A 13,557-nucleotide genomic window follows, 5' to 3' on the forward strand; every position below is an offset into this window, starting at 1 on the left:
TATGTGTTGTGGACGTTCACGATTTTTTTCCAAAACATTTAAATTTGTTTTTCGAATATGTATCATGGGAACACAAATGATGATATCACCTCATATTCTCCCCTAGTCATGGATTGAAGGCCATATAACCCATTTTTATAACTTTTCTTTCCCAAAGAGAAAAAAACACCTGTTGGAAACCGCCGCGGCTCCGAGCCGAACCTTCTTCATGGACCCAGCGGGCCTCCACGGCCCCCCACCCCCCTCTCTCCTCTTGGCTGTCTGCGCGCCAGCGCCACCACCGCACCATGCGCTTCCTCGCCGCCGCCGCCGCCGCCGCGCTCAAACCCTAAACCCTCCACCGAAACCAATGGCGTCCCTCCTCTGCTCCCCCGCCTCAAAATCGCTCTCCGTCACCACCTCCACACTCTTCCTCTCCTCGCTCGCGTCGCTCACCCCCGCCCACACCCATCCCCTCTCCGCCTCCGCCGCCACCCCGCCCGTCCCGGCCTCCGTGCCACCCACCGGCCTCATCCCCAACTCCCGCTTCCTCGTCGACGCCTTCCGCCACGCCGGCGACTTCTCCGTCGCCTACTTCCTCTCCCACTTCCACTCCGACCACTACGCCGGCCTCGGGCCCTCCTGGCGCCGTGGCCTCGTCTTCTGCACCGCTCCCACCGCCCGCCTCCTCGCCTCCGTGCTCTCTGTGCCGCCGGAGCTCATCGTCTCCATTGACATTGACGTCCGCATCACCGTTGATGGCTGGGGTGTTGTTGCCGTCGATGCCAACCACTGCCCTGGGGCCGTCCAGTTCCTCTTCACCTCCCCTGGACCAAACCCGGAGAGGTATGTGCACACCGGTGACTTCCGATATACGCACTCCATGAGAAGCAACCCTAATCTGCTGGAATTCGTCGGTGCTGATGCGTTATTCCTGGACACCACATACTGTAACCCCAAATTTGCATTTCCTTCTCAAGAGGAGTCACTGGAGTATGTTGTCAACACGATAAAGCAGGTGAAGGAGGAGAGTGGGGCGGCTGGAGAGCGTGTCTTGTGTTTGATCGCTACTTATGTTGTGGGCAAAGAGAGGATTCTGCTGGAGGTTGCAAGGCGCTGCGGGTGCACGATTCATGTGGATAGTAGAAAGATGGAGATTTTGACAGTATTGGGGTTTGGTGGGGAGAAGGAAGTTTTTACTGAAGACGCTTCAGCAACAGATGTGCATGTCATAGGGTGGAATATTTTGGGGGAGACATGGCCCTATTTTCGGCCGAATTTTGTGAAAATGAAGGAGATCATGGTGGAGAGAGGATACACCAAGGTAGTTGGGTTTGTACCAACCGGATGGATGTACGAGACCAAGAAGGAAGGGTTCGCAGTTAGAGTGAAGGATTCACTCAAGATACATCTTGTACCTTATAGTGAGCACTCGAGCTATGATGAGCTGCGGGACTATGTGAAGTTCTTGCACCCAAAACGGGTAATTCCCACTGTGGGAGTAGATGGTGGGAAGCTTGATGGTAAGGAGGCAATTGCTTTACAGAAACATTTTGTTGGATTGGTGGATGAGACAGCAAACAAACACGAGTTCCTGATGGCATTCAATCGAAGATCGGCACATGCTTCTCTTAGCCATGAGGATGTGTTGGCCAAATGCTGTAGAGAACAAGATGGGGAGGAGTTTGCTTCGTTACCAGAAAACAATTCTGTTTCTGAACTACCAGGCAATTTGGAGATTAAGATTACAGAAGGAATGAAGAAAGAACTGTCAGATTTCCTACCCTCATGGGTCAACCAGGACCAGATTCAGGGCCTGTTGATGAGCTCAGGTGGTGATGTTGTTCAATCAGCATCTGCCTTCTTTGAGCGGGAAAGAGATTTCTTTGAAGAAGCAAATGTTTCTAATAATGAAAAGCCTAAGTCAGTGGAAATTCGTACTTCTGATCTTGGATCTTCTGCTGACACAAATAGTCAGCAGGAAGTTCCTTCGTTTTCACAGAAGCCCATGGAGCATTCTGCCAAGCTCGTAAACTTGACTCCTGTGAGAATGAAGTCGAATCAAACGAAGAAGGAAAGAAAGAGGGGTTCTAGTACTGTAAGCAAGTCAAAAAAGAAAGGAAAATCAACTGCCTCAACAGAAGCTGGTGGACCCAAGCAACCCACAATCACAAACTATTTTGGTAGAGCAACGGCAGCTGCTTCTAAAAGTGAGTCAGCCAATAAAGTAACAGTTGATCCACATCAAAACAATGGGGAGAATAACAACCAGTCAATGGACATTGTGGAATCACACAAGCAGGGAGTAAACCAGCTTCTTCAGATTGTAGATGGCAGCATGTCCAGAGAATCTGCAATTTCCTTGCTTGAGAAGACAAAAGGAGATGTGAATGTAGCAGTTGACATGTTTTACAGTAAAATCCAAAACAATAAAGTACCTGATAGTGACAAGAGTATTGTGCCGCAGAATACACAAAATGAGATGATAGATAAATATGATAACACAAACATGGTCCACAACTCTTCTCAGGCTACTCCAAAGATGCAAAACTTGTATGTACAAACTTCTGTAGCACAAGCAGATTTGATGAATATATCATTGCCAGTTGAAAAGTATCGGCCGATTGAGCATGGTTAGCTACTAGCCGCTGAGAGTTTTTATCACCTTGCTTTGTAGTGAGTCATGCCGTGTATGTCCACTTCTGCAGCTTGCTGGACAGCAGGACAGCCTGCGCCATACTTGCATTTGGCTCGCACTTTTGATCTTGTAGAAAGAGAAAAAGGGAAGATCAAAACTACTGCCATGCTTTGCAACATGTTCAGGAGGTTTTCCAATGTTTATCACTTTATAGTTTACCTATCCATGTTGCTGTTGATCATCCACTGAAATGTTCACCATTTTAATATCTTATTACCTTTGAATGCAGTTTGCTTGCCTTATCACCTGATGATGTGCTACCTGCTGTTTATCTATGTACTAACAAAATTTCTCCGGACCATGAAAATGTGGTAACTACAGTAATTGCCGTACTTCGCACTTTCCCCATATCTACTGTTGGTTGCTTCCTTTTAACATCTCAGTTGAAACATTGGAAATTTATACTGAACAAACTCTATATCAATAAAGATAAGTTGATTGCCAAACTTAAGTTATGGAGTATCGACAAATCTTTTTCTTGTCAAATGCTTTCTTTCAAACCCCTCATTTACTGTTTAAATACACATTATCCTATTCTAGCATGAGTAAAATACACTAGAGGTCATAAAAGTATTCCAAGTGTGTCAAGTTGGTCCTAAAAGTTTGAATCGTTCACCGTGGGTCCTAAATGTATGTAAGTCGTTCACCGTGGGTACTAAAAGTATTCCAATTGTGTCAAATAGGTCCTAAAAGTCGCGGGTAAAATACACATATAGGACCCGCGGTGAACGATTTCAAACTTTTAGGACCTACTTGACACACTTAGAATACTTTTAGGACCTCCAGTGTAGTTTACTCTTCTAGCATTGTACTTTAGTCTTCCCTTCCATGTTCATCTTTTTTTTTTGAAATGCTTTCATTATGCCTAGTCAATTTTCATGACACACCAACACACTAACTCCATTCCTGTTAATGAAGCTAGGAACTAAACATTGGCGGCAGTCTAGTTATATCTGCTATGGAGGAGTCGCTAGGAACGAGCAAATCTAAAATACACGAGATGTACAAAACTTACGGTGATCTTGGTAAGGCTAAAATTTAAAAGTAGCAATATTGTTGTTTCATATTATTAGTTTGGAGGAAATAGCCTACCGCATGGTCTCATGGCTGTGTCGTTGCGTATCAATCCATTTGACAGGCTTTTGAGAAGTTCCAACATCAGTCTGTAGCTTCATGCATGAGTTATTATTCGTTACTCCCTTTGCTTGGAAATGTAAGGTGCATTTTGTTTGGTTAATACAAGACAGTGACCAACAACTACTCCCTCCGTAAAGAAATATAAGAGCGTTTAGATCACTACTTTAGTGATCCAAACGCTCTTATATTTCTTTACAGAGGGAGTACTCTATTAATATTTGGTTTATGTGATACAAAATCACAATCATGATACTTCTGAATACAAATCTATTGGCATGAATTTATGGCATGTAATATTACATATCAATTGATTTTGTTGTTGGTCAATGTCTTGTCTTAACCGAACAAAATATTCCTCTTATTTCCGGACGAAGAGAGTAACTACTTTTGGGATGATATTAACTCCTATTATTTGTTATCTATGTTACGCCATTTGTTCTATGGATATAAGCTATTTAATGTTCGAAATATAGTTTTCTTTATTACAGTATATTGTATCAACAGCAGTTGTTGTGTAATTTGTAGGTGATGTTGCCCAAGAATGCCGTCAGAATCAAACACTACTTGCTCCTCCTCGTCCACTCTCAGTTCGGGATGTATATTCTACACTACGAAAGCTAAGGTCTTATTTACAAAAAAAGATATCTTCGTTTGATGTTCATTTTACCTTTATATATCTATTTTACCATAATGATTGGTCAATCGTCCACCTTTCTTTCTACTCAATATTACATGCTACAACAGTTCTTCCCTGAGTATTTTTCGTTCTTGCAACACATACAATTCTTTCCTGGCTGACTAACGACTTGGGTGCCACCTCATCATCTAGGCGCAAGTTGTAGTCATAATGGATAAGGTAGGTCAAGTCAACATTCAAGTTAGTAACTCGAGAGTTGAGTCTCACTTTGTTAAATTAAGATGTTTGGCTTCTTTCATAACCAAAACTTAGGCTTCTATCCAGTCTGTCACCTGCTCAACCAAAGTTGATAAGTATTCCAGTAACTTGCATGAACCAGCCCCTACTCCCTAATCAGTAATCACTGAGTGAATAGACTGTTGCAGTGCTATAGAGTGGTTTGGGTCTAGCTACTGTGGTGGGACTTGCAGCCATTCTAACCATAATGATGTTATCTTGCAAAGAAAAATATTATATGGCAGATGAAATTTTATTTGCTTGAGAATTCTGAAAAAAAAGAACATGTCAAAGTGGTAATTATTCTTGGTTTAAAGGCCATATAGGTCTATATTTTAGAGCCACCAGGATACTCATACCTGCTACCGTATCTCAAAGCTGTTGACTATTGTTTGCGATCTTCAGTATTGTGGAACAACGATACAGAGTAAAATTATTCACCTGCATCTCTAATCGGTGGCGGAGCCAGGAAAAACCAGGAGCCGGGGCGGGCTGCAAGCTAACTAGAAAGACAACAGAAAATAATAGAGAGTATAACTGTGCACCTGCATCTCTAGTCAGTGGTGGAGCCAGGAAAAACTAGGAGCCGGGACGGGCTGCAAGCTAACTAGAAAGACAGAAAACCGTAACCGGATACTTGGAACTATAAGTCAAACAACCGATACTGTATTTTCCATACATATAATTTCAATAAAACCTGAAATTAAATATGACAACTATTAGTTGGATAAACAATAGTAGTTATGAATAAAATACTAGGTATCCAAATGCCTGATGAAGCACCAAAAAATAAGACCCACCAAACTAAAAAGTAAAAACTAGCAATTCATAGTGGAGGTGTAAAAACTTATTCACAATAATTTTCGTTACAAAGAAAGTTCCCTGACACCGGCAAAAGTAAAGCTAATTCAAGATGAACAACATTAGGGTCTTGTTCTCATGCCGGTGTCAGAGTTCCGGCTGCACAACATTTGCATTCTAAATACTTGCTCTAGGAACCAAAAATCTCCTCATATCAAATATTTTAATAACATAAGATTGAAATTTGGTGATTTAGAATGATTGAACTAACTAACAATGGTTAGGCTAGAGGAGTCGAGAAGAAGTAATACTGATGTGGAGTGAGATTGATTTTTCTTTAATGAACCTGCTCAAAACGTTGGAATCCCCAATTTTCTATATCCGTGCAAATTACAAACAAATATTTAAACCCCCAAATTCAAGGCATGAATTATCATTCCACAAATTTGTGTGTGTGTGCGCGCGCGCGTCCACTATATAAAATCTCCAAATCCAGTTAACCTGAACTTACTCACCTAATCAGTCGTCGGCACGAATGGCTCATGGCTGGAAGGAGGAGCTGTCAGGTGTCAACTGTCGTCTTTCCTGCTAGGAGGAGCTGCGCCAACGCTGACAAATCATCGGCGGCGTTCTTTGTCTGCAGCTATCGAACCGTGGCGGCCAGTTGAACTGCTCGAGGGAGGAGGCGTGAGCAGGCTGCGTTAATTTGTGCGGGCACATTGTTAATTTTTTTTAGGGAATGTGGGCGTATTGTTTTGTAACCAGTCCTCCTACCTCCTCCCTCGACCAGCCATGAGCCTAGGGGCAACCGTATAGGTTAATTAGATGGGCTTAGAAGACCAAGATGGCCCAAGAATAATTTGCCCGGGCAAACGACGGTAGCTTTAGCTAATAATTACATGATGTCACAGCTATGATTGAAGGAACAGCTCGCAGGTGAGCCCAGGCAGCTGTCCTGGCTCGCCGGGTACTGCCTCCGTCACTGTCTCTAATAGAATCCAGGAATCTTTCCGTACATGCACAATATCTTAATTACCCACGGGTTGCTATACATAGATGGCTAAGGTTAAACCTGAGTTACTTTTAATCCGGATTATAATTCCTTTTGTATGGTTAGTATCATATCTGTCGTCTGCTTACAATACAATTTTTGATGATTATACTATCAACCCTATCAATTATTAACATGACGTACATGTCATATCGCATAAGAACCGTCTTGTCAAAGTTCCATAGGCACTTTGTATCCTAGCAACTGATGGTAAATAACCGGTCACTGTAGATTGCATTATTTTCTGTTCAGTTTTGGTCTCATACTTCTGTTTTTTTAATGTAGTAATAAGCAAATAGTTAAATCTTTGAATATTCTGGCTTTATTTCATGCAATAATCTCACTGTTTTCTTTCAAGATAAATAGATAATAAAATTTAATAATAATCATACTTCGCATGATATCATTTATTGCCACAGGGAAATGATAATCTGTTTAATTTCGTCAGTTTTTATTTTCATTTTAGTGCAATATCAGGTGGTGGGAGTGCTGGGAGGAGAAAAATTCTTGTGTTGCATCTTATTCGGTCTTGCAGAGAAATGGAAATGAAATTTCTTGTTAGAACGCTGGTGAGGCATCCTTCCTTTATGCTTGTAAATTTCTATTTGCGCCTGAGTCTGTATTGCATATAATAACTGCAGATTATACTTCGATTTTGTGGTTTTGGTCTTCTGTGCTTACTTATCTTCTAATTCATCCTTCTCGCATGATGGACAGCTTCCATCCATTCCCACACTTGTTAAATCCTAGTATACAAATGCTATATTAGCAAAAGAAAGCCTCAGTTTCAGTATCTCATTCATTATGTATTTGTTGTTCTCATTATCTTTGTTCATGCTTCCAAGTCTTTGTGAACCTATCTGAATTAGTATGGCAATAACTAATCAATCTTGGATTTTCCTATGTCTACCCTCCTCCCTTTCGTGTGTGTGGGTGTGTTTTACCAACAGGTCCGTAACTTGCGTATTGGCGCTATGATGAAGACAATCTTACCCGCTCTTGCACATGCCATTGTTCTTCATGAAAAATGTTCAACAGGCCCTGTGGTATCCTTGGAGGGTGTAAAATCACAATTGCAGGTTTGTTTAACTAAGCCGAGCCTGTTCTTTTGTTCTGCAAATGATTTTGTTTGAGGGTTTGAGCTTTGCTCATATGGGGCATGGCTTGTCTCCCGGCCTATACTAGGGGGCAGGTGATTTTGAGGCCCCAGATTTGACTTGTGCTCTTGTTAGTACTACTTTTTTTTTAATGTTAGATGTGACCGTCGCTTGCTAATATTTTGCACACTACCATAGAACCATTACTCCAATCTCATACTTTCCTTCGACATTAGCTTGGTTATGGTAATATAAACTCTTAGTCTCATACTAGGTACTTGAAAAGAGAACATAGCTACGCCACCAAGCATCTAACCATATACTATAATGCTCTAGATCATCACGTTTCTCAGTTCTCTATAGGAACCTTCTGTCAATTCTAGACATGTACTTGGAGGACACACACACGTAGGTATGTGTGCATGTGTCTCTTTTTTGCAATCCTGAAAATACTGCAATATCTATTAATTAGAAGTAAATGAATGCGTCAGCACATTTTAACCATCTGTCCCTTGATGAAGCCAATGCTACACGATATGTACATTACATGTTGTAAGTGGCAAGAGAAAAAACCGGTCTATTTTGCTAAGTGCCCATGTTGAGTATCTTAGGGAAAATTGTATTACTGTTGTCTGTCGTGATTTATTAGGAAAAATACTTGAGGCTTGACGCCAAATTATATATTACTGCTAGAATCTTAATTCTTACCACAGAGCGTGAAAATGGCACCTCCATTCTCTTAGCGACTACAAAGATGCGGAAGTTTGAATTTTTTGTGTCCCTAACTATAAAAATATTTCGGTGAATTGGAGGAAACTTAATTTAATAGCTGGGCTCTAAAATGTTTCTTTTTCTTATTCTTACGAGAACTTCGTGGAGAAAACATGGATTCTTCACTATCCACTTTTGCACATCTTTACTATATAATGATTTGATTTTTTACACTTTCTGAATCAAGAATTCTACCTTCCTCTTTGAGCAGAGCCTTTCAACTGAAGTTACTGAGGCATACAATGTGATTCCTAATATGGTGAGTAATCATTAATGAACTTATTTCATTTGATATATGATGGTACAGACTTTCGTATTTCCTAGCTATTGGTTACATCAATGTTAAATGTGCTGAGTATCTACTATCTAGCTTACATTGCTAGAAAACCTATGTCCTTTCCAAAAGAGCTCTGGTGAGTTTGTCAAGAGAACAATTTTTAACCTTCATCATAGCGCATTAATATTGTAATAGAAAATTGATGTACAACTTGTAATATTAAATTTCCCTTCATTTTATGACAGCCCTTTTAAATAGTAATTATGTGGTGTCTATAATATGAACGGCTATAAGTTAATCTATGTGCTTGTGGAAAATGGTGCAAGTGGTGGTTCAAAAGGCACTGATACGGGGACACAGAGACAAGGATACTTACACGGGGACACGGGATCAGCAAGTGTGTGTGTGTGTATAAAGACAAAATGATAACAACAGAGGATACTTAAGATTTGGAACACCATCCCTAAGTTCACACTCTTCACTGTCAACGCTAGCATTGTTGTTGCTTCCACTCCCAAATGCCATGCTCCCTCTGCTAATCAGCAACAAGTGAACAGCAGGTCTGCAGTAGCAAATCGAGCAAATCAGCAACAGTAGCTAATTTAGGACAGCAGCAATGGCAGGCAATAGCAGCAGCAAATCAACAGCAATAAAGTAACAACAGCAGCACAGTAGCATCAATAACAGGAACGACGGGGAAGAAAGAGGAGGGAGGGAAGAGATGAGGGCAGAGGGCGAGGTATGTTGCTCCGTCGCTCGAGCTTGCTTGCCAACGGAAGAAGAGCAGTAGCAGCCAGTACAGACGGTGGTTGCAATGAGTACAGGAGGCGGCGCGGTCGCTGGAGGCAGAGGCACAGACCAACTCACGGTCGATTTGGTGCTTGTCTGTTGCCTCTCCAGCATAGTTAGGGTTGTAATTGACTGGTATTGGGCTCCCGTATCCCCCTGTGTCCATACTGTATCCCTGCCGTATCACAGTGTTCTTTTTTAGATATAAAAATAGATGGGATTCTCGAGGATAGCCGTATCCGTGCTTTTTAGTCCAAAACAGGATGGTTCTTGCTTCAAGCGAGAGATTGCCGTCATTTTTCTAAAGGAACTCCCGCTGGCACTATTTTCAGGATTTGCTCGTTCCCTCTCTTCTTTGTGAAGGCGCTACATTTGCAGCTTCGTCCTTAGCAATGGTACCTGGCACACCTATACCACCTATGCTTGCAAGGTGTGTGCATTTGATGCTGTTTCCAGTACAATTATTTTTAACTGACCTATTTTATATTGTAATCATGGTTTCATTCCTTTTTTTTTCAGAATTACTAATGGGGTCACTCAAGCACTGAAGTTGTTTCATGGTAGAGCATTTACTTGTGAGTACAAGTGAGTACATTGCTCTCTTAAGAGATTCTTTCCTAGCAAACCTACTTTCATGACCAAATGGTTGTTCTTACTGTACATTAACTTTTTATGAATTGCTAAGTACTCCCTCTGTGCCAAATTATAGTGCATATAATATTTTTCAAAAGTCAAACTTTGTAAACTTTGACCAAGTTTATAGAAATTTATCAACATTTACGATACCATTGGATTCATCGTGAAATATATTTTCACTTGTTATATATTGGGTATTGTAAGCATTTTTATTCTATATACTCAGGCAAAGTTTACAAAGTTTGACTTTGAAAAATATTATATGCACTATAATTTGGCAAGGAGGGAGTATAAAACATCGTTTCTAGCTGCACTTTGCTTGAGGTTGGTTAACCGAACTACAAAAATCAAAGCGCCACCAGTTCAAGCATAACCATGGGCTTTGTTTTAAGCATCACGAGAACTGTGGAGCCTGGGCAAAGCAGTTAGGGAGGAGTACTTTCCTATTGTCTTGACACCAGTTGAGTTTGCATAGTTTGTAGGGCCAGTTATGTTGAAATCTGGGTCTGCGATTGCCATAAGCTACAAGCTTAACCACACACACAAAGTCCTCTGACCGCTTTTGTAGTTTCTAAGGGAAACTATTTTAGTTAAGTCCTTAGACATGTCATGCATAACTTATTTCATACTAACTTTCCTTTGCTTTCAGGTATGATGGTCAGCGCGCCCAGATTCACAGATTAACTGATGGATCTGTGCAAATATTTTCAAGGCAAATGAAAGATTCGACTTCCCGATTTCCCGATTTAGTTAACATGATCAAAGAGCTTTGCAACTCAGAGGTGGCCAGCTTTATACTGGATGCTGAAGTAAGTTTGATTCATGAGGATGACCTCTCTATGTGCTATGTTTATAGTAGACCACTCACCACTTACTTACCTTCTAATTGTTTTTGTTATACTTGCGCGTCCAAATCAAGGTTGTGGGAATCGATAGGAATAAAGGAAATAGGCTGATGTCATTCCAAGAATTGTCTTCAAGAGAAAGAGGGAGCAAGAACTCCTCAATTGCAATTCAGAACATAAAGGTGCTATGATTGTTCTGCGATCCACTAAGTTCTGTTACTGCTTTGGACTCATCAGCATTTTGTTTTTGATAGCACCTTTACTTGATTAATGCCTATAACTTTACCAAGAGGTAGTGCGAAGAAATTTCTCTAATTAATTCTTATAATTGAGAGCTTAAGTGGAGTGAGCCTTGGCTCCTTGTCGTCTCTCGGGTTTTGTCGGATTATTTATTGAGGACGGATTTTGTACATGGAAGGGTGGGTACTTGAGTTTAGGGTCAAGAAATTCATATATGTGTCATGTTAGAACATGTGCATCTGCAGAAATTCATGTTCTAACATGATTGATGCACATCTATGACTATGTTGGGAAATTTTGGAAACACACAACACAAGTAGCTAAACTCTAAACTGAAGCAGCCATTGCTTTTCCCACCATTTTTCAGAATGTTGCACTTGGCCACAGATATTTCCACAGTTTCTCTATGTATGTCCTTTTATTTTGAAGCACTGTTAAGTTTGTAGTTGTCTTTCTGTTTTCCTCATTTCTGGTATCCTTTGCTCAACATATAGTAGCATGTGTGTTACACATTGTCAATGAGACTGTGAGTGGACTATTTTATGCTTTGAACAAATTGAACAAATAATGTACTTTTGTGTTTGCTGTGTTTGGATTTCCTTCTTCATATCTAATCATTTTAATTATCACAGCAAGTTTATTCTATTTTTCTACTACTAATGTTTGGAGTTCCTTCTTCGTAAATAATTATTTAATAATCACAGCAAGTTTATTCCATTTTTTATAATTGCAGTCTATTTATTTTTATCATCATGAATGATAATGATAATACCAAAGTTGATACTATTTTGACCATTCTGCAGGTTGACATCTGTGTGTTTGTTTTTGATATTATGTTCTGCAATGGACAAAGGTAAATGTTGTGAGGCACTTTTGCAGTTTATAGTTCTTTTTTATGAATGGAGTGCCTGTATTTAGGTACATGGTTGAAAAGACTTTTTTTAATAAAGAAAATATATTTTGTTGAGTAATCACCCCTGTTCTGTAGCCAGAAATACTCTTTCAATGATTGGCAGCATCCTGTATATCAGCAGAGAGATCTGTTGCTCATATCCTTTTATTCACAGAGTGATTAGTTATCAGTTGAATTTAGTTTGCCTGTCCCACACGTCAACTACAACGGTCTTATGCTTTTAGTTTATCAGTGATGTAATGATATGTAGAAAATGTTAATGTTCTTACACAATTGATGATTCGGAGAACTTAATTGCATACCGGTCATGTCATGTGGGATGCCTAATGGAAATGTTTGCTATAAACTATACTTCGTTTTACCTATGTGTTATACGGATGGTTTATTATTGAGTAAATTGCACTTCGGATCACATATTCTTACCACATTTAACATTAGGTTAAATTGTCCTGTAATACTAGTGCGTCACTCGCGGCTGGGCCTTGCTTGAGTGTGTTGCATGGATGTGGCAGAGGAGTGAGGTGGCCTCCATGTGGCAGTTAACAGGTTGGCCCATGTCACTGAACCGACTCAGGTTTGTTATGCCTGGTCTGGTCTCATCTTGTGATGACAATATCTGGTCCGATTTTTTGCAATGTGGCACAAAGCTGCAACAGTCGTAAAAAGCAAAGTGCAATTGTGTGGAATAGAAATGCCAAAATGCCAACGTACAAGAAACCGACTCTTGATTGTTTAATTCAAAATACAACGAATTTAACTGTGTTTTTCTGCAGGCTATTGGATAACCCACTTCGTCAAAGGAGAAGCTGTATGATTCAGTACCATCTTGAAAACTTGTATAAGTACAATGTGCTTTGTTGAGTAATGCCTCTAAGAATGTCCTCAAACTCTTCCTGCATTTTGCCTTGCAGACATCCATGACCTTTTCCAGGAGAAGCCAGCATACTTGGAGCTAGCTCAGCAGTTAACTGTAAGTTTCATCCTTAAATGAAACACTCTTACTTTTATGGATGTACAAGGTTGTCAGGACTCAAGGGGTAAATACTACACGGGCTAAAGGACACACCCAAAGCCTGAACCAATAGAATACACATCCGAAGTTCAAGACTTGATAGAGTAATCACAGCATCAGACACAAATAGGCCAATCTCATGGTGGTTATTGCCAGCTTGGGTGATAAACTTGACGCCAGCGATCTGAGTTCACCATCACTACAGAACTAACAACTGTAGAAACAAACTGCCTGTAAATTTCAATTGATTGTAACTCTGACAGTGTCTGCTCGTACTAGCTAATCTGCTATTACCACCATCGGTGCCATTCCTACATGCACTACAATTAAGACGCTGCATCTTTTAATGTCAATGGTAGCTGATATCTTATCTCATCCTTTTCCTTTGTTTCCTTTTA

The 13,557-nt window shown here is 40.5% G+C and overlaps 1 protein-coding gene across 7 annotated transcripts in view; it reads left to right on the forward strand.

Moving 5' to 3' along the window:
- The first annotated feature begins 243 nt into the window (after positions 1 to 243).
- Positions 244 to 13,557, forward strand: part of LOC119268790 (DNA ligase 6-like) — a 15,421-nt gene continuing 2,107 nt past the window's right edge. For 2 of the 7 annotated variants that reach the window (XR_005133308.1, XM_037550492.1), the window contains exons 1-15: positions 244 to 2,612; positions 2,688 to 2,805; positions 2,907 to 2,988; positions 3,600 to 3,702; positions 4,340 to 4,436; positions 7,046 to 7,148; positions 7,530 to 7,658; positions 8,659 to 8,706; positions 9,846 to 9,943; positions 10,033 to 10,098; positions 10,799 to 10,958; positions 11,069 to 11,176; positions 12,038 to 12,087; positions 12,921 to 12,955; positions 13,059 to 13,117. Coding sequence is in view for 4 of the 7 variants with exons in the window: in XM_037550492.1 (XP_037406389.1) it covers positions 350 to 2,612; positions 2,688 to 2,805; positions 2,907 to 2,988; positions 3,600 to 3,702; positions 4,340 to 4,436; positions 7,046 to 7,148; positions 7,530 to 7,658; positions 8,659 to 8,706; positions 9,846 to 9,943; positions 10,033 to 10,098; positions 10,799 to 10,958; positions 11,069 to 11,176; positions 12,038 to 12,087; positions 12,921 to 12,955; positions 13,059 to 13,117 (3,519 nt within the window). In the remaining 3 variants the exon portion in view is untranslated. Of the gene's footprint in view, positions 2,613 to 2,687; positions 2,806 to 2,906; positions 2,989 to 3,599; positions 3,703 to 4,339; positions 4,437 to 7,045; positions 7,149 to 7,529; positions 7,659 to 8,658; positions 8,707 to 9,845; positions 9,944 to 10,032; positions 10,099 to 10,798; positions 10,959 to 11,068; positions 11,177 to 12,037; positions 12,088 to 12,608; positions 12,722 to 12,920; positions 12,984 to 13,058; positions 13,118 to 13,557 lie in introns of those variants that run through there. The other 5 variants (XR_005133309.1, XR_005133311.1, XM_037550494.1 and 2 more) reach the window with 5 other exon arrangements.

Source organism: Triticum dicoccoides, chromosome 3A (assembly GCF_002162155.2).
Source record: "Triticum dicoccoides isolate Atlit2015 ecotype Zavitan chromosome 3A, WEW_v2.0, whole genome shotgun sequence".
Classification (NCBI taxonomy): domain Eukaryota; kingdom Viridiplantae; phylum Streptophyta; class Magnoliopsida; order Poales; family Poaceae; genus Triticum; species Triticum dicoccoides.